General features: G+C 39.6%; 1 protein-coding gene across 3 annotated transcripts in view; it reads right to left on the reverse strand.

Moving 5' to 3' along the window:
* ZNF451 (zinc finger protein 451) overlaps positions 1 to 11,074 on the reverse strand; it is a 97,167-nt gene extending 86,093 nt beyond the window's left edge. For all 3 annotated transcript variants that reach the window (XM_078055189.1, XM_078055188.1, XM_036117883.2), the window contains exons 1-3: positions 10,767 to 11,074; positions 10,132 to 10,215; positions 1,266 to 1,346 (exon numbers count right to left, since the gene is read on the reverse strand). In XM_078055189.1, the coding sequence (XP_077911315.1) occupies positions 1,266 to 1,346; positions 10,132 to 10,215; positions 10,767 to 10,787 (186 nt within the window). In that variant the 5' untranslated portion in view covers positions 10,788 to 11,074. The remainder of the gene's footprint in view (positions 1 to 1,265; positions 1,347 to 10,131; positions 10,216 to 10,766) is intronic.
* Positions 11,075 to 18,701: the final 7,627 nt, after the last annotated feature.

Genomic DNA, 18,701 nt, shown 5'->3' on the forward strand with positions numbered 1-18,701 from the left:
GGCACTCTGTCTATGAAAAAAGAGAGTGAAAACAAGCCCAGTTCAAGTGCTGCCATCCTGGCCTGCTGCTTGGTCCCATGCTGGGATAAGAAGAGGTGGTGAGACTACTGGTGATTAAAAAAATCCCATTCAATGTATGTAAGTCAACAAGTAGAAGCTAAAAATGGTACAGAGAACTTGGGAAAAGTTCCACTGAGAACAAAAAATATTTCTAAAAGTCCCCACTGCAGAGTCACTTTTAAGCCCCTTTAAAATTTTCTCCTGTTCAGTCTCCATGCATAACAAAACCTTCCAGTTGCATAGTCCTACTTTATTGTTTGTAGTTTCCAAGGAGCTTACATTATGTATTTTTTACCTCATTTTGTCCTCACAACAACCCTGTGAGGTAGGTATTACTCTTATTTGATAAAGAAACTAAGGTTAAAGGCTTCCTAATTTATCCGAAGTCACAGAATTAATAAGGAGTAAAGCTCAGACTAAAACCTACGTATACTGATTCCAAGTCCAAATCTCAATCCCCTGTATCATAGAGAAAGAAGTTTTCTGGCCACCTTGAACAAGAGCCAGGAGTTCTCAACCCATCAAGAAAATAGCCCATTAATAGAAATTCGGGCTAAGACAAATGAAAGACAAGATTGCTACAAAGGGCTCAGCTAGTTTGATTCTCAGAGTAAGGGAAGTATTAGTTTAAGGGTCAAACCCACAACTAAAAAAATCACAGGTAAGAGAAAAAAAACTTTAAATATGTGAGGGATAAACAAGGTTAAAAGGAGTGATGACTGAAATACTACGCCACCTAAACCCTTTCCCACATTCCATTTCCTAAAAGATCTTCACATATCCTTCCTTCCAAGGTAAAACAAACTTTCTGTGGCCAGGTGGTTCTGGAAGAAAAGGATCCAGTTATACATGGCACCTGAGGAGAGACAGGAAAGGAGAAGGGGAGAAGGGCACAAGGAGCCAAGAAGCTTGCAGTTTTTATTCCATTTTCCTTTTATCAGATACCATCTTCAAGGCTTAGAACTTTCCTGTGTTGTGTTATCCTTTCACATCCTCACCGAAAGTAACGAAACAAAACTGGAAGTAGGAGATATTTTGGGCCAGGACTCACTGGACACCTTTGTGGTTCATTCTACAGAAACAGGCCATTCTCTAAAATACTATAGCTCCTAAAAACAGCGATCATTGACTTGATAACTCTCTTTAGGCAATGTCTTTTAAATCACAGAAGTGAAAGAAACGCAAATCAAATATAATGTACTTACATCACTATGAGAGGTGCTAGGTTCTTCATCATCACTGCTGACCAGATCAATGTATTCAAGAACAGGTCTTAATGGTCCTTCCTATGAAAGAATTGAGCAAATTAACAAATCATTTATAGTTATTCAAACTAAACTAGTCATTTAAAACATCCCATTTTTGGTTGGGATTGGCAAAAATTCCTCTAAAGAAGAAGCCTATGGGTGGCAGAAAGTAATGAGAACAAACAGAAAAATATTCAGATACATGCATAAGAAACGATAAGATCTAAGAGTTTAAACCTCGGTAGAATATTACGACAATGTTGATTTTTTGAGGAAAAGATTATTAATAATAAAGGAACACTGCTACAAGGACACAGATAGCAGATCGTATGATTCAATGCTTTTTAGATGGGATGAGTATTAATTATGTTAGATAACCAAGCTCAAAAACATGCAGTTCTTTGACTAACAGCTCAGCTTTATCTCCCACTCCTATAGTCAAACATCAAACCTGATTCTTCATCCTCTTTGGAACCATTCTGACTGCATCATAGACCAGGCCTTGAATGCTAGGCCTAAATGCCTAGATTTGATTCTACAGGCAAAAGGGAATCAATAAATACAAAGATAGGAAAAACATGAGAGCTGTGCTTTAAATAGATTAATCACACAGACAAGTAAGGAAAGTGGGGAAAGCAGGATAATCAGTCCAATAATACAAAACTAAAATAATGGCAAAGAGAATATGTTGTGGTACACATACAAGAGAATACATGGGTAGAATGAGAAAAAAAAGGTTGGCTATAAAAACACACACCCCCCCCCCAAACAAAACAAAACCCCAACAATAAGAAGGAATCAAAAAAGTCCTTAAAGTTTCAAGCTTGGGCAACTGGAAGGATACTAATGCCATTTAGTATAAATCTGGAATACAGAAACAGGAAGCTGACATTCTTTTAGACATAATGGGTTGATGTACCAGTGGTACCCAAAAGTAACTGGCAGATAGCTGGAAATCCAGGGCTGTAATCTGGATGTATGAACATAGCTAGATAAACAGATTTGGGAGTTGCTCCCCTAAAAGACTAAACTGAAACTGTGACAGAGCCAACAAAGAAAGCAAAGAGGAGAAAGAAGAGATTTAAGAAGGTTCTCGAGAAAATGCCGGAATTTTAGGACTCAGGAAGAACTGCTAAGCAGGTAATCAGGGACTGGAGAAGAATCAGGAATGCATAAATTCAAAGAAGCTAGAGAAAACCTCAACAAAAAGTTGTCAATGCTAATGTGGCCCAAAATGCTGACAACCAAAAAAACTGCCACTGAATTTGGCAACAAAATTTTTAAAATGCCTGAGAGCAACTTTTAATAAAGTAGCAAGCATACAGAAGCTACGCTCTAAAAAAATTAAGTAGAAAATGAAGCAGTAGGGGCACCTGGCTGGCTCAGTCAGCAGAGCATGCAACCTCATCTTGGGGTTGTGAGTTCGGGCCCACACTGCATGTAGAGATTATTTAAAAATAAAATCTGAAAAAAGAAAAAGAGGCAGTAAAAGCCATGAGTAAAGAATATTATTTTTAAAAATCTAGTATGTTGAGAACAAGAGTAAGGAACATAGGAGGCGAATTCAGCTGAGGGAAAGATTTCTTAAGATGCAGAAAGCTGACTGTTGGCAAACCAAAGTGATATATTTAGTGTAAAAACTAACAGAAAAAGAATAGAGTCAGGAGACAGAAGCTAAGATCCAGTTAAAGATCCTCTTCCTGAGAAGAGGCATCCAGTCTCAAACATAACTTGTTTCTCTCTTAGGCTACAACTTCTCCCCAAGCAGAAAACTGCTATCCTTTCAGATAGGTTTTATCTAGCCACTAAAATAAAACCAGAGAGCAGAACTTCTGGGCAGGGATCATGTAATAAATAATTAAGATTTTTGCATGAGCTGTAAAAGTGGAGGTTTAAAAAAGAGGAAAAGAGGGAAAGAGTAGTTTCCAATTACGATCAACAGAGATGAATCACCTACCTTAAGACTAAAATCTACCACTGCTATGGGCAATATCATACATTCAATCCAAAAAGAAAGTAGAGGAGTGTCTGGGTGGCTCAGATGTTAAGCATCTGCCTTTGGCTCAGGTCATGATCCTGGGGTCCTGGGATCGAGCCCTGCATCGGATCGAGCCCTGCATCGGGCTCCCTGCTCAGCCAGGAGCCTGCTTCTCCCTCCCCCACTCCCCCTGCTTGTGTTCCTTCTCTAGCTGTCTCTCTCTCTCTGTGTCAATTAAATAAATAAGAATTAAAACAAACAAACAAAAAACACAAAAAGAAAGTAGAAGTAAAAATATGATAGCTTCTCCTGTTCATATAATCATGTTACATTTCGTCTCTTCAAGAAATGTACGTCCATAGAAATAGCACACCAAGAAAGTCTCAGGTTATCAGAAATACACAGAGGTGGGGCAGAGAAAGCTTCCATGAACAGATAGGGAAAAAAGGGAGATGAAAGAAGGTAATAGAATATAAAGCAAAAAGTAGAATGGAGAAAAACAAACAAACAAAACCCCCCAAAAACAAAAAACCAGAATAAGGAAAATGGTCACAGATGGGATTTAAAAATAGCTGCAGAAATAGTAGAAAGGACAAGAGCAGGGAATGATGAGAGAAGACTATTAGAAATTTACTACTGGGGTCAACCATTAGACTAATATGCAACCATTTCTGAACTACTGAAGAAAAGTAACTTCATGATTCACACTAATTAAAAGAATAAAAAGAACCAAGATAGAAAAACCAAAAATGAGAAAAAGCAAGAGTCATTTAAAATACTTATTCATTCACTCAACAAATAATTGTGTACTTATAAGTGAAAGAGTGGTAGAAGATGAAAACACATATTTGAGACCACCAAAAAGGCAGAGGCTGGGTTAAAAAGAGAAGTATCCCAAAGGAAAATATTACTCAGAAGCAAACACTCTACACTTTAGCTAATTTTCACACTGGATACGGGAAAAGTTTTACCATAATGACTTAAAGAATCAAAACATTTTAGTATCCCATTTATTTTACTACTAACCAATAACATTTGTCATTGCTGTATGGGCTCTATACAGGCACTGTGCTGAACTTTTCATATACATTATTTCATTTAATCCCTAATTACAAGGTGAAATAGTGAATTATTACTATTATTCCATTTAACAAATGAGAAAACTAAGTGAGCTATACACCTGGTTCTCTAAATATGTAACTGGCTGTGTGGTCATTATAATTCTGAGGCTAAGTTCAAAGTATACATACTACTATTGGGGGGGGAGGGGCGCGCCTGGGTGGCTCAGTGGGTTAAGTGTCTGCCTTCAGCTCAGATCATGATCCCAGGATCCTGCCCAGCCCCACATCACATCGGGCTCTGCAGGGAGCCTGCTTCTCCCACTCCATCTACCTGCCGCTCCCCCTACTTGTGCACTCTGTCAAATAAATAAATAAAATCTTAAAAAAACAATTTTTTAAAGAATTTTATTTTTAAGTAATCCCTATATCCAACATGGGGCTTGAACTCACACCCCCAAGATCAAGAGTCGCATGCTCTACTAATTGAGCCAGCCAGGAAACCCTACATACTATTTTTATTTTTTTTTAAAGATTTTATTTATTTGACAGAGAGAGACAGTGAGAGCAGGAACACAAGCAGGGGGAGTGGGAGAGGGAGAAGCAGGCTTCCCGTGGAGCAGGGAGCCCAATGCAGGGCTCGATCCCAGGATCCTGAGATCATGACCTGAGCTGAAGGCAGATGCTTAACGAATGAGCCACTCAGGCGCCCCCCTACATACTATTTTTAAATCAATGCCTTATTACCTAAGTTTTTGAGATAGTTTGTATTCCTTCAATAAGAGAAAATGGACTTACTGCTATTGTCCCCAACTCTGAATAACTCATAACACTAACCAAAAAGTAAGTTATTAATTCCCCCCAAAAATGTTTATTATATAAATGTCAAACATGGTTTCTTAAAATGTTTATAATGACTGCTTATGTTAACAAGTATAAATCCATGTAGTCCTCCAACTAAAGGTATTTTATTTGAATTTGCTCCATCCATCAACCAGTAAACCATCATTCTTCTCATCCCTTTTGTACCAATAACAAAATCAAGGGATTCTACTCCCCAAGGCCACATAATTAGGGCTAGGAGCACAGGCACAAGCAAAATAGTTTAGGAACACAGCTGAATTAATATTCTAAGTTAAAAAAATTTTTTTTCTAATGACACAAAAAGCTTTCACTCCTGTCAGAAAAATGATTCTCATACAAAGCCACACACCAATTACCTACTACTACAGTTGACCTTTGAAGAACATGAGGGTTATGGGCTCTGACTCTCCCTCCCACCACACAGAATTGAAAATCTACATGTAACTTTTGACTCCCCGAAAATGTAACTACTAAAAGCCTACTCTTGACTGGAAGTCTCACCAGTAACAGTTACTACATATTTTGTACGTTGTATATATTATATACTGTATTCTTACAATAAAGCTAAACAAAGTATTATGGAAATCATAAGGGAAATACATTTAAAGTACTGTAAAAAATCTTATCTGCATACAAGTGGACCCATGTAATTCAAACCCATGTTGCTCGACGGTCAAGTGTAAGTGGATGTCAATACACTAAGATATGGTCTACAAGAAATGGTAGTTTACCCCAGTCTAAAACAAAGAATATGGATTTGAGCATAGATGCACAACTCTAATCTAAAACCTCAAATATAGGGGCGCCTGGGTGGCTCAGTCGTTAAGCGTCTGCCTTCTGCTCAGGTCATGATCCCAGGGTCCTGGGGTCGAGTCCCACATGGGGCTACCTGCTCAGCGGGAAGCCTGCTTCTCCCTTTCCCACTCCCCTGCTTGTGTTCCCTCTCTCACTGTCAAATAAATAAACAAAATCTTAAAAAAAAATAAATTAAATAAATAAAACCTTATATATAATACATACTTTTTTTGATATATTTCCATATATAGAAGTTAGGGATATAGTTTACTTCTGTAGTCCTACCCAGTTCAAAAATTTCGAATGGTTCCCAACTGACTACTTTAAGTTCAAATTTAGGCCACAATTCAAGATCTACACTATCCGGCCCACCCTTTCTCTCCTATTTAAAAAATTTTTATCCTCCAGAACTACACATAATCGTCTCTGCTTTTCCCATTTTGATGCTTTCCTTATTTCTTTTCAAAATGCGCTTTTAAATACAAATACTAAATGTTATTTATGCCAAAAAGTCTGCCTTTTTTAAAAATAGCACCATGTACTTTTTATAAAAGAACTACTTTCTACTAGAATTTTTTTTTAAGATTTTATTTATTTATTTGTCAGAGAGAGAGAGAGCACGCGCGCAAGCAGGGGGAGCAGCAGGGGGAGAAGCAGGCTCCCCCCCAAGCAAGGAGCCTGATGCAGGACTCGATCCCAGGACTCTGGGATCACGACCTGAGCCAAAGGCAGTTGATTAACCGACTGAGCCACCCAGGCGTCCCTCTACTAGAACTATTTACACAGTTCTCATCACCTATTTTATCTCCCACATTGAAATATGGACACTTATAGGCAGGATATATTTCCAATTAATCTTTGTAGTTCTAGAGTACTTCCTTCAGGACTTTGCATATCATGAGCTCCAACATTATTTTTATTTATTGACCTAATTACAGGCCCAAGACACCCAGCCAAAAGATACCTTGATATTTTTGCCCATGACCCCTTTCTACTGTAGTTAAAGTATTATCCTTTCACCTACGTGCTTCTGAAGTTATTTATGAAATTACACCTTGATTTTCTTCACTATTTCTACATGCTCAATGATTTCACATAATACCAATAACCTTGGCTGAAACCTAAATCTCACGTGCTATTACTGAGATTACAATACGTTGTCTCAGCAGTTTTTATATCTTTGTATCTAAAGCAGCACTGTGAAAATGTCATCAGCTCTTAGCTAAAATAAGTTTTCTGGGAGTAAATTAACTAAAATATCTGCAGTTTCAAAGACAGAAAGATGGTGGCTGAATAAGGGATCAGAGAGGTATTCTCACTCTTGGAAAGCTTGCATTCACATCACTTCACTTTAACAAAAAACCTACATTAGTACCCATTTTCACTAACTGAAGGAAATCTGAAGAGGATTTTAGCTTATACCAAAAAAAAAAAAATTTAAAAAGCCAAACTACTGTACAGTGTTTGTCTTGTTGCAAGCCATTATAGAAGCAGCATGCACCCCAAGCAGCGAGAGTAGCACAGCCAAGCAAGCTCCTTCCCTGGGAACTAAACTCAGCATCTCACTGCCACAGCTTTGAATTATCTGCAAGCACCTGTACCGTATCTTGATTTATTTTGTGCATCCGTTAGCAAGATGTGTCCTCCTTAGGAGGACAAAAAAGCCTAAAAGGGGTTATTTTTTTGGTCTGGAAATGCTAAAAAATTTTCCATATAAATTAATGGTAACTGCTTCTTCACTTTATGCCATCTTAGTTTAAGGAAGTTTTCAGAGGTTTCAAAGATTTCTACTTTCCAATAGTGGGGTGCGGGGCAGGGAGTGGGTGGAGACACACCTATACTACTTAACAGAAAATGAGAGCAAAATCTTGAAGTTTTTGTTATGGTAACATTCTCATTTGAGATCACAAAGTTACTGACTTTGCAAAATCAAACAGTACACTTACAAATAGTGCAGTTCTCTGTATGTACATTTCAAAAAAAAAAAAAAATTTTAAATGAAAGAACTCATTTTTGCACCTCCACATCCTTATTATTTCTTCCCTTCAGCATGCTGTTTGGTTCCAGATACTATATATTTTGCAAACCACATAAAGACTGCTGTGCCACCATGTGGATTAAAGATGGGAAAATTAGATTAATGAGAGTGAACTAAGAAATTCAAACCAGAGTAAATCAAGAAGCAACACCATAATGTCCTTTTTGTATCTGAAGGAATCTTAAGCAGAGAACAGTCTGTTACCTTTACTGCATAAGCATTACCTGAAGGAGTCAAGTATAAGATTAGTTTACAGAAAGAAGTAGAAGGTCTGTCTCTGAATTTATTTTGAAATAGAATTAAGGTTTCATTAATTATCATTTAAGTGTTATCACTAAAAATGTAGAAGAAATGTTTTTAATAGGTTTCTTCTACTATTGTAATTGCACTTATTACATATAATTCTTCATTTGCACTATCAGAACTTTGAACCTTTCTTTGCCAAGCCCTAGGGATAAACAGAAGATGTTGGATCGAGATGAATACACAATGCACTGATTGTATATTTTTTATTCTTCAGGCAAAGATATACAGATTCTCTACATTTAAAATTTAAAAGACTATTTAAAACTTAAGAATATTTTAAACTTCAGCTTAATACCTTATTAAGCTTGTTAATCCAAGTTATACTATAATTTTTCACTCCGCAAGTACCAAAAAAAGGTTTCAAATCTTTTTATTAATTCCATCTGTGATTCTCAAAGCAAGGCCCATAGTTTATAAAGTATGTCATTCCTTTATTTGCACAAAACATCAAGATAAATATTCTCCAAATATACCAATATTCAGAAACCTGAAATATTTGTCCTAAGGAACATGGAATCCCATTACCAACATACTTTAGTCCACCGTGAAGAAGGGGTAGGATACAATTCGATTCACCCCCATCCCGGAAATTCTTCTAAGTTAAAATGAGGACAGAGAACACCTGAAGCTAATTTAACAGTGTATGTTAACTATACCGGAATTGAAATAAAAGGACAAAGCACAATACGCACTGGCAATGGTGAAGAAAGCTCCCACACACACACACACAAAATCTTGTGAAAGACTCCTAAATAAACCCATTAAACCACAAAACAACAACAGATCACCACAACGGCCCCTTGTTGGGGTATGTAAAGGATATCATTTAATAACCAGCTTAACAAAGTGCCCCAAATCAATGAACACAAATACACATCCGACAATCTATTAAAGAAAAATTATAAACCTTTAACAGCAAACCTCAACTAATCACTGGTTTGGAGAAGTTTTTAGCTGGCTAAGATACCACTTTAAACAGAACCTTTGTTTTGGGTGAAAACCATCCCAAAATACATCATAACCCCCTCCCCGCTAAACCAAGGCTTTACAAAGCATGGTTCACAGATTCATATTTCCTTTCATTTGTTCCACAGTGAAGATTCCTGGGTCCCACCTGCAGATTCTGATTCAGTCGGTGTGGAGTGAGGCCCAGGAATCTGCACATTTACACTTCCTAATGCTGAGAGACCACTGTCCCAAAGGGAAGGAAGTCTGAAAACCATGTGTGTTCCTGGTGATGCAGGGATCTTCATTATGAACACCAACTCTTGCACTATGCTGTAACATGATGATCTCAGACGTTGGTGAAGTCTTCAAGCTATTTGCCTTCATGTTATGAAGCTACAGAACACTCAGATTTTGAGTTCTTGCAACCCTTCTTGTTTTCTACCTCCTTCCTCATCATCAGCCGACCCTTCCCTCTAACCTGCAGGTCATTTCTGAAAGGACGCTCTTGCCCTGCTTCCACACACACTCTAAAAGACCAGAACTTTGCCTAGATGAAGTAAGTATAAAATGGCGCTCAGGAAGGCACGAGAAGCGTGATTCAATGCGCAACATGTCCTTTCGGGCACAGTCTTTGCGGTGGCCACTGTAGGTGCTCAGAGACCCCCCCCTTCGGGAAATGTCCTAATCCTATGCCACGCTCCCCAGTGTCTAGTACCTGCGAGACATTCATACCTCGCTGCTGAATGATGAACGGGACAGGTGAGGTATCATCACATAATGGCTTACCACGCATAGGTTTGGGATTCTGGGAAAAACCCGAATATCGTTGCTACTTACACTGACAAACTGAATGTCATCTTCGTTTTCATCCGTTGTTGCCTCAGATGCCTCAGGCCCGGCTGGAGGGACAGACTCTATTATCTATAAAGATAAGGCAGAACATGCTTATCTATATACAGCCACATACTTGCAGGAAGAGATTTGTCCCAAAAGCAACGAAAAAGGAAGAGCTCTGTAACACAGCAAGCTCTTGAGAAAACCGAACTGAGCACAACTGCATGCAAATCCGACCAAGAACAGGACTCGATGGAGTCGGCTTATGGCTCTGCAGACGTGGAGCCACAGGGAGCCGACGCCGAAAACGACTTACCTGCCCCTGCGAATTCCCCAATCTCCTCCAGGAGGAGGGATGCACGCACACCGCCGAAGAGCGAGCCTGTCTCAAAATGTCGCTCTCACGGCCAGAGCAGCCGCAACAGCGACCTCCGGGGCCGGCGCAGGGGGCCGGGGGCGGCCGGGCGGCCATTGTTACCGCTGGTTCCTCGTTCAGACCCGCACCAGGCCCGAACGCTGGGCTCGGCCCGAGACGCGGAGGCTATCGCCCCGCCGCGCACCAGGCCTCACACTCGACAAAACACAAAGCCCTTCCCGGCTCGGCTGAGAATGCCGCGGCCCAACGCTCGACCACTCACCTCCGACCCCGGGTCTCCCATTTCTCCGACGGCCTAACTGACAGCACCACCGCTCCTGCGGCCCCCGCCGCCGCCGCCGCCGTCGCTGCTGCCCCCGCTGCAGCCGCCTCCACCGCCGCCGCCGCCACGACTTCCCTTCCCGCCCAGCACCGCTTCGCGCCGCCGTGACCCGCCCCTGCGTGAGCGCCGACGCCGCCGACGCCACCGACGCCGCGGGCGGAAAGAGGTGTGAAACCGCTTCAAAAGGAGAAGCCGGCTCTGGCCCGCTATCCCCCGGAGCTTCTTTCTCACAGTCCCGGCCTGCCTTCCCCGGGCCGCGCAGGATGCTGGGAGTTGTAGTTCTGCTCGTTCCTGAGCCGGTCCGGCTTCGGCGGAAAAGAGAGGAAAAGGACTCCAAGGTGTGGCGCATGCGTTTTGCCACGCTGACGTCAGCTGCAGCTTTGCAGAGCCGTGGGCCCGCTAGGGTCTGTTTCACAGTGAAGGGCCGTAACGAGGTTGTGGTGGGGGGTTTGGAATTGGATATTGTATGGGTGTGGAAGCGAAGCTCACCGGCATCGGTTTTGGCCGTAAATACGGATGATGGGGGCTAAATTCTCATCTTCCTTTTCCTTTCCTTTCCTTTTCTTTTTTTCTTTTTTTTTTGCAATGGGCCTGGAATGTGGAGGCTTAGTTGAATTTTGTGATAAGGAAAGAAATCCAAGGTGTCCTTATGTTACTCACCTAGCTTCATTCTCTGAGCCACAGCATATATTAATACACCTGAGAAGGAAAATTGAGGACCAGAGTTCCGCTCACCAGGTTGCCCTGAAGAAAACTGGCGAAGCAACAGAGTCTGGGGCCCAAGATGACAGGGGGCCAAGGCCTAGCTAACTATCACTAAGCCCTAGACCAGTGATAATAACGTGCTGTTTAAGGATATTCTCAGATACTACCTTACTAAAATAGCTTACCTTTTTTCAGTGTTCACAGTCAAAAAGCACTCTATAAAATAGTTCACTCATGTTCACCTGTGTGGTTTTTCTCACTTTATTATCTTACCAAAAAATCCGGCTTTTTTTTTCACACCGACAATTTTGAAAAGGATCTTTTAAGCCGGAAAATTCTTTTACATCTTAGATGCCTGTTTTTGCCTGTCTATATGCAAATCTACCATCTGAGTATTTATGTCTATAGTAATTATCCTTAATATTTGGTATTTCCTGCATTTCCAGCAAGTGCTTTATGATTTCATTTGCTTTTCTACCTAAGTTTGAGAATTCTAGAAGCAAACTGAGAATGAGAGACCAGTTACAGGTAGGAATTAATGGGTAAAACTCCTGGAAAACAAGCTTTATATGGCTAGAGCCCCCAAATGCTCACACTCTTCAATTCAGTTGTCATTGCAAGGCTTTATCCTGAGGACATTTTAATCTGTAGGAAAATCTTTATGCAAAATATTATTTATCATAGACGTGTCTGTAATAGAAAAATTGGAAAACATTTAAATGTCTAGTGATTGGGAAATGAAATGGTTAAGCTTTGGCATGTACTCTATACTATAGAGTGTTTTTATCTCCACTGAAAATGTTTAGCCAAAATTTCTAAATTCCTATTTTTCAAAAATGCAAGATATATAATATCAGAACCATGTCAAACCACCAAGCCATGCCTGAAATAGGAAAACTACCTATACATTAAAAGTAATTTTTTTCTGGGTAGGGGGACTATGTGTTCATAAGAAAATCCTGTGAAACCCACTAATAGAATATTAGAGACATGCCTATATTTACCACAAAGCCAGGTTTATTTAGCTTGGTGTAGCAAAGAAGAAGAAACCATAGACAAAGCTTAGGAGTCTCTCAATCTGAGGAAATTAAGAAGAGATTGGGATGGGTGATATTAAGGCCAGTGTGTATAGTAGGAAACTGGTTAGATTTGGAAGAAGTAGAGTTGTTTGCTTCTTGGTTCAGGGTTCAAAATGGAGACTTTTTAACTATGGGGAAATGTTTTTTTGTGTGACAAGGAAAATTTTTTTTTAGGGCCATGGATCCATTATTTTGCTTTATGAGTTAAGATTGTGAAGAGAGTCCATCACTGGCTTGATATCTCCTCAAATTTAGTTCTTAGACTTTGTCCTAAGCAACATCATAATAGATTTCTAGATCTACATCAGTGACATTATGTTGATATTATTCTTTCAACTCACCATGTAACAGAGAAGTATAGGCTTTGACTTGAGTTTTGTTTTCATCAGTTTTCTATTGACTTGCTTTTTGTGTTGAATGGTTATTTACAGAACCATCTGTCTGAACATTGGCTGCATAGCAGCATTTAAGATTCTGGAGACCTGGTTCTTGACTAAGAGAATGCCACCAAGAGGCAAATTAAATGCATCAGAAAGGCTCAAACCCTCAATGAGAATTATTATCCAATATTTTCATAAATCTGAAAAAAGGGAAAGTAGCATGAACCTGTAATTTACTTAAGGGGCATTCAGCTTGGGCAAAAGAATTCATATACACACAGCACCAAATCTTAGTACGCTTTAGTAAAAGCACAAATACATCCCATGCAATTCTGTTATTAAGAACCATATTTGGTTTGGATTAAATGCTCTGGTTTTAAGACCTGGCAACTGGAATAGCCTCTTCAACAATTTCTAATAAAGAAATGGATTTATAGGCATTTATTCCAAAACAGAATATTCTTCAGGGAAGAAGATGGATCTTAGGATAATATGGAACCAGTTGACATAATCATTTTCTGGGAGTTATGGGAGCAGAACAAAAAGAATTCGGTTCTGAAAGAGTATAAATGACGAGCCCATAGATCTCTAAGTACATTTTCTTTGTTCCTCTCGGGTCTGGAATTCTGTACAAGTGTTTCACATAAGGAAAAGAAGCCTGTTGGAGGGGACAAATGAGGGTGGTTCATTTCTATGGTTAGTTCAGAAGTACGAGCCACTTTTCTTATTAGAGCAAGCTGTAATAATTACTTCTTTAGAATATGGACATTTTCCCCCTTCAGGCAATGATATATTTGCCTGTATGAGTAAAATGGGGAGAGTAGTTTTTGGTGCCATTATTACACATTTTGAGTAATTTGCAAAACTTACTACCCCCTTTCTAGAAATACTTGGAGGATCATCATTCACTGTACTTGCACCGTAGTAACATTATTTCTCCATGTAAAGCCACTGAACAAAACTTTTGAGGTTCAGCTTGTCGGGTGTCATAAGAGGTTGTTTTTTTAAAAGATTATTTATTTAGGGGCACCTGGGTGGCTCAGTTGGTTAAGCGTCTGCCTTCGGCTCAGGTCATGATCCCAGGGTCCTGGGATGGAGCCCCATGTTGAGCTTCCTGCTCAGCGGGGAGTCTGCTTCTCCCTCTCCTCCTTCTCCCTCCCCTCCTCCTCCCTCTCCTCCCCACTCGTGCTCTCTCTCTCTCTCAAATAAATAAATAAAATGTTTTAAAAAACAGATCATTTATTTGAGAGAGAGAGCAGTGCGAAGGAGAGAGAAAACAAGGGGAGGAGGGGCAGAGGGAGAGGGAGAAGCAGGCTCTCCTCTCAGGAGCCTGATGCGGGGGGGATGGATCCCAGGACCCTGGGATCATGACCTGAGGCCAAAGGCAGACACCTAAACGGACAGACACTTAACTGACTGAGCCACTCAGGCATCCCAAGTTTTGAAAACACCATAGACAACAAAAGTATTAAAACTGCTTTATATTCATTAAAGGAATTGGTCTTGTTGCAATAGTATATGTATAGATGTAATTGTAACAGTCTTGCTGGCCAACCATAAGTATTAAGATCTCTCTAACTTCCTCTGTGATAATGTACATGTTAGAATAATTGTCAAAGTCCATTTATTGAAGAGCAACTGTGAAGGAATTTAAATCATTTTTAATATGTCTCTTCACACAAGCTAAAGGAGAATGAAAAATCCTAAGCAGAAGCAAAACATCTCTGTATGGTTTCACACTTAAAGAAAAATTTCACAAAAAACATTTGTTTTATCATATTCTCTATACTAACAGAGAGACATAAGGATACATATATATTTTTCTAAATCATCAGAGAGTAGGTTGCATTTATCATGCCTCCTTACACCTTAATGTTTTCAGTGTGTATTTCCTAAGAATCAGAATTTTCTTTTACATAACCATAGTACTTGTTTTAGTCTGCTTGGGCTGCTATAACAATTTACTATAGAATAGGTGGCTTAAACAACAAACATTTATTACTCGCAGTCAGGAGGCTGGGAAGTCCAATATCAAGATGCTAGCGGACTTGGTTCTCAGTGAGGGCAGTCTTCCTGGTTTGCAGTCTTCTTTTATCTTCGCATGATGGCGAGCAGAAAGAAAAGCAAGCCTTCTTGTGTCTTTCTTATAATGACACAAATCCCATCATGAGGGCTCCACCTTCATGACCTATTACCTCCCAAAGGTCCCATTTCCAAATACCATCCCATTGGGAATCAGGGTTTCAACATATGAATTTTGGGGGACACAAAAACATGCAGTCCAAAGAATTAGTATTATTAAAATCTGGAGATTTAACATTTATATGATACTTTCCCCCCCTATCTACGGTCCTTATCACATTTTATCAGTTGTCTAGTCCAGGATCACATAATGCATTGAGTTGTCATAGCTCTAATTTTCTTTAATTTGGAGTTTTTCAGCCTTTATCTTTCATGATAATATTTTTGAAGTACAACGACCAATTATTTTATAAAATGTTCTTCAATTTTGGTTTGTCAGAGGTTTCCTTACAGTTAGATTCAAGTTTTGCATTACCAGACAAAACACTGTAAATGATGTTGAAGTGTTTTAGATTATTGCATCTAGAAGCACATGATGGTTAACTGCCCCTCATTAAGGATTTTAATTTTAATCATCTGCTCTAGGTGTTATCCAGTATCACCACCATGTAGTTTTCCCCCTTACAACTAAGAAGTAATCTGTGGGGGTATACTTTCAGACCATGCAAACATTACGCTCTTCATGAAACTTATTCCTCTATAGCGAGTATAATCTGATGATACCAATTTTTACTATGATGGTTACAAAATGGTAATATTCCAACTCTACTGTGTCTCAACTTTTTTCAGTTGGCATTTTTCTATAAGGAAGAGTCTTGCCTCCTCTCTTTTTAAAAATTTTAATTACGAACTCATTCACTTCCTTTTTAAAAATTCCATTCATTGCATGATTTCTTGATGTTTGTACAGAGAGTACAGATACTCAGAATCATGTCAAGAGCCTTCCTTGCATGTTACCTGGTAATCACTTTGTAGATATTAGGGGTTAGAATATCAGAGATAATTGATTAACTGCTTTTCTTGTGGGTCTACTTTTACTACCAAGAGACCTATAATACTTGTCTTAGATGTAGTTTAGCCATACTATATATTTATGTTGTGATTAGTTTCCTTTTTTTTTTTTTTTTTAAGGTTTTATTTATTTATTTGACAGAGAAAGAGAGAGAGCACAGGCAGGGGGAGCGGCAGGCAGAGGGAGAAGGAGAAGCAGGCCCCCTGCTGAGCAGGGAACCTGCCATGGGGCTGGATTCCAGGACCCTGGGATCATGACCCAAGCTGAAGGCAGATGCTTAAGTGACTGAGCCACCCAGGTGCCCCTAGTTTATTTTCTTTTTTCTTTTTTTCTTTTTTTTTAAAGATTTTATTTATTCATTTGACAGAGACAGCGAGAGAAGGAACACAAGCAGGGGGAGTGGGAGAGGGAGAAGCAGGCTTCCCGCCAAGCAGGGAGCCCAATGCGGGGCTCGATCCCAGGACCCTGGGATCACGACCCGAGCAGAAGGCAGATGCCCAACGACGGAGCCACCCAGGTGCCCCAGTTTATTTTCTTTTGAGATAAGTTTACATTCACATACGCTTTTAAAAAATAATTCATAGTATTTCTGGCATGATAGTGTAAGGAGCTATGTTGACCTGTTCCCAAGTGAAACTGGTGAGGATTGTATCTAAAAAACCATTTAAAGCCTATGGAAGCGGTCCTAAGGATAAATAGCAAATGAAGAAACGTCTATTAAAGAAAATCTATGAAAATTCTGTTAACAAAGGGAAGAGTCTGTGGTATTCCAACCAAGATCACTCCCTACCACTCCCCTCCCACCTCAGTGAGACAGAGACTCCATTCCAGACTGGTGCAGCCAGGAACAAAGGGTTTTCCCTCTACTCCCTAACCCCTAGCTCTCAGTTAGAGAGAGCTCTTTTCCTGGAAGGAGCAGGATATCTACATTTGTCATCTTGTTCCCAGCTACCTGTTGCTGAGGTTAAATCTCAGGTGAGTGCTGCTGAGAGGTAGCAATTCTCCTTCTCCATGCAACTGACACTAATGGATCAGAAGTTCTACCTTGAACACAGCACACTGAGAAGACTGAGCCCCTTACCACCCTTGACTCACCTGGTAAGACAATGATCTATTCCAGGAGAGGGAAGACTAGAGAACCTCAGGCTGATGCCTCCACTCCTCCACCAACTGTTCAGCTCCTAGAATGGAATGTCACTAAAAGAGAAGCTTGCCATTGCCCAGAGCCCTAGTTTAGAAATTTTGCCTTGGAGGAAAAGCAGGCTGTGAGATAGCTCCCAATCTACTCACACAGAAGCTGACTTCATTTGCAAAAGGTGGTGGAGAAGTTCAACCCTGTAGATACTTTCAAGAACAGTGCAAATTGTGGTGAAAGGCAATTGGGAGGACATTCAAAATACAGGATAAACCGGAGGCTGCCTAGTTTTCATGAGAACCATGGAATAAGATACCTAAGAGAACAAAATAAATATCAGTGATCTCAGAAACTATTCCTTCACAGGAGAGAGAATTTGATTGGATTACTTTGTAGAGCAATTTATCTTCCAGGGCATTGTTGAAAACAGTAGAAAGACCAGTGGGAAGTAATGCATTTTATCTGTTGGGTATGATCAGGGAAGGAGTGAGAGAGCCCAAGCAAAACCAATGTCATCCCATGGTGACTGTGGGACGTTGCACATTCCTTGAGAAGCAACATAGAGGCTTTACCCTGGGCGGGGGACATAGACTTCACTGAAATAATCCAGCCAGTCACTAAATAAATGAGCAAATAATAAGTCCTAGAGGGAGGGGGGACACCAGTACACAGAGCTGCTACAATATATTATCTAAAATGTCCAGTTTCCTACAAAATAAAGGCAAGCAAAGAAACAAGTATAATCCATACACTATTAAAAAAAAAAAGAACAGGCAACAGAAATTTTCTATGAGAACAGATTTGTAAGACTTCAAATCAGCCATTATGCACATTCACAAAACTACAGGAAAACATGATTAAGATGTAAAAGAAGATATGACAATGTCATATCTTATACAGAATACCAATAACGAGATAGAAATTATAAGAAAAAAACCCAATGGAAATTCTGGAGTTGGAAAGTGTAATAACTGAAATTTTAAAAACTCACTAGATAAACTTCATCAAAATTAAAAACCTTTGTGCTTCAAAGGACACCATCAAGAAAGTAAAAAGACAACCCAATGAATGGGAGAAAATATTTGTAAATCATTTATGTGGTAAGAGACTTGCATCCAGAATATAAAGATATACAAAGGTATATAAAGATATACAATGACCAGTAAGCACATGAAAATATGCTCAACATCACTAGTCATCGGTAAAGTGCAAATCAAAACCATGATGAGATACTACTTCACTAGGATGGCTAAGATCAAAAGTCAGATAATAACAAGAGCTGACAAGGATGTGGAAAATTAGTAACACTCATACATGACTAGTGGGAATGTAAAAATTTGCAGTTACTTTGGAAAGTAGTATGGCAGTTTCTCAAATGATTAAACATAAACGTTACCATATAGGCCAGCAATTCTACTACTAGATTTATATCCAGGGGAAGTGAAAACATATGTCCATGCAAAAACTTGTCCAAGAATGTTT

This window comes from Halichoerus grypus, chromosome 9 (genome assembly GCF_964656455.1).
Source record: "Halichoerus grypus chromosome 9, mHalGry1.hap1.1, whole genome shotgun sequence".
Taxonomy (NCBI): Eukaryota; Metazoa; Chordata; class Mammalia; order Carnivora; family Phocidae; genus Halichoerus; species Halichoerus grypus.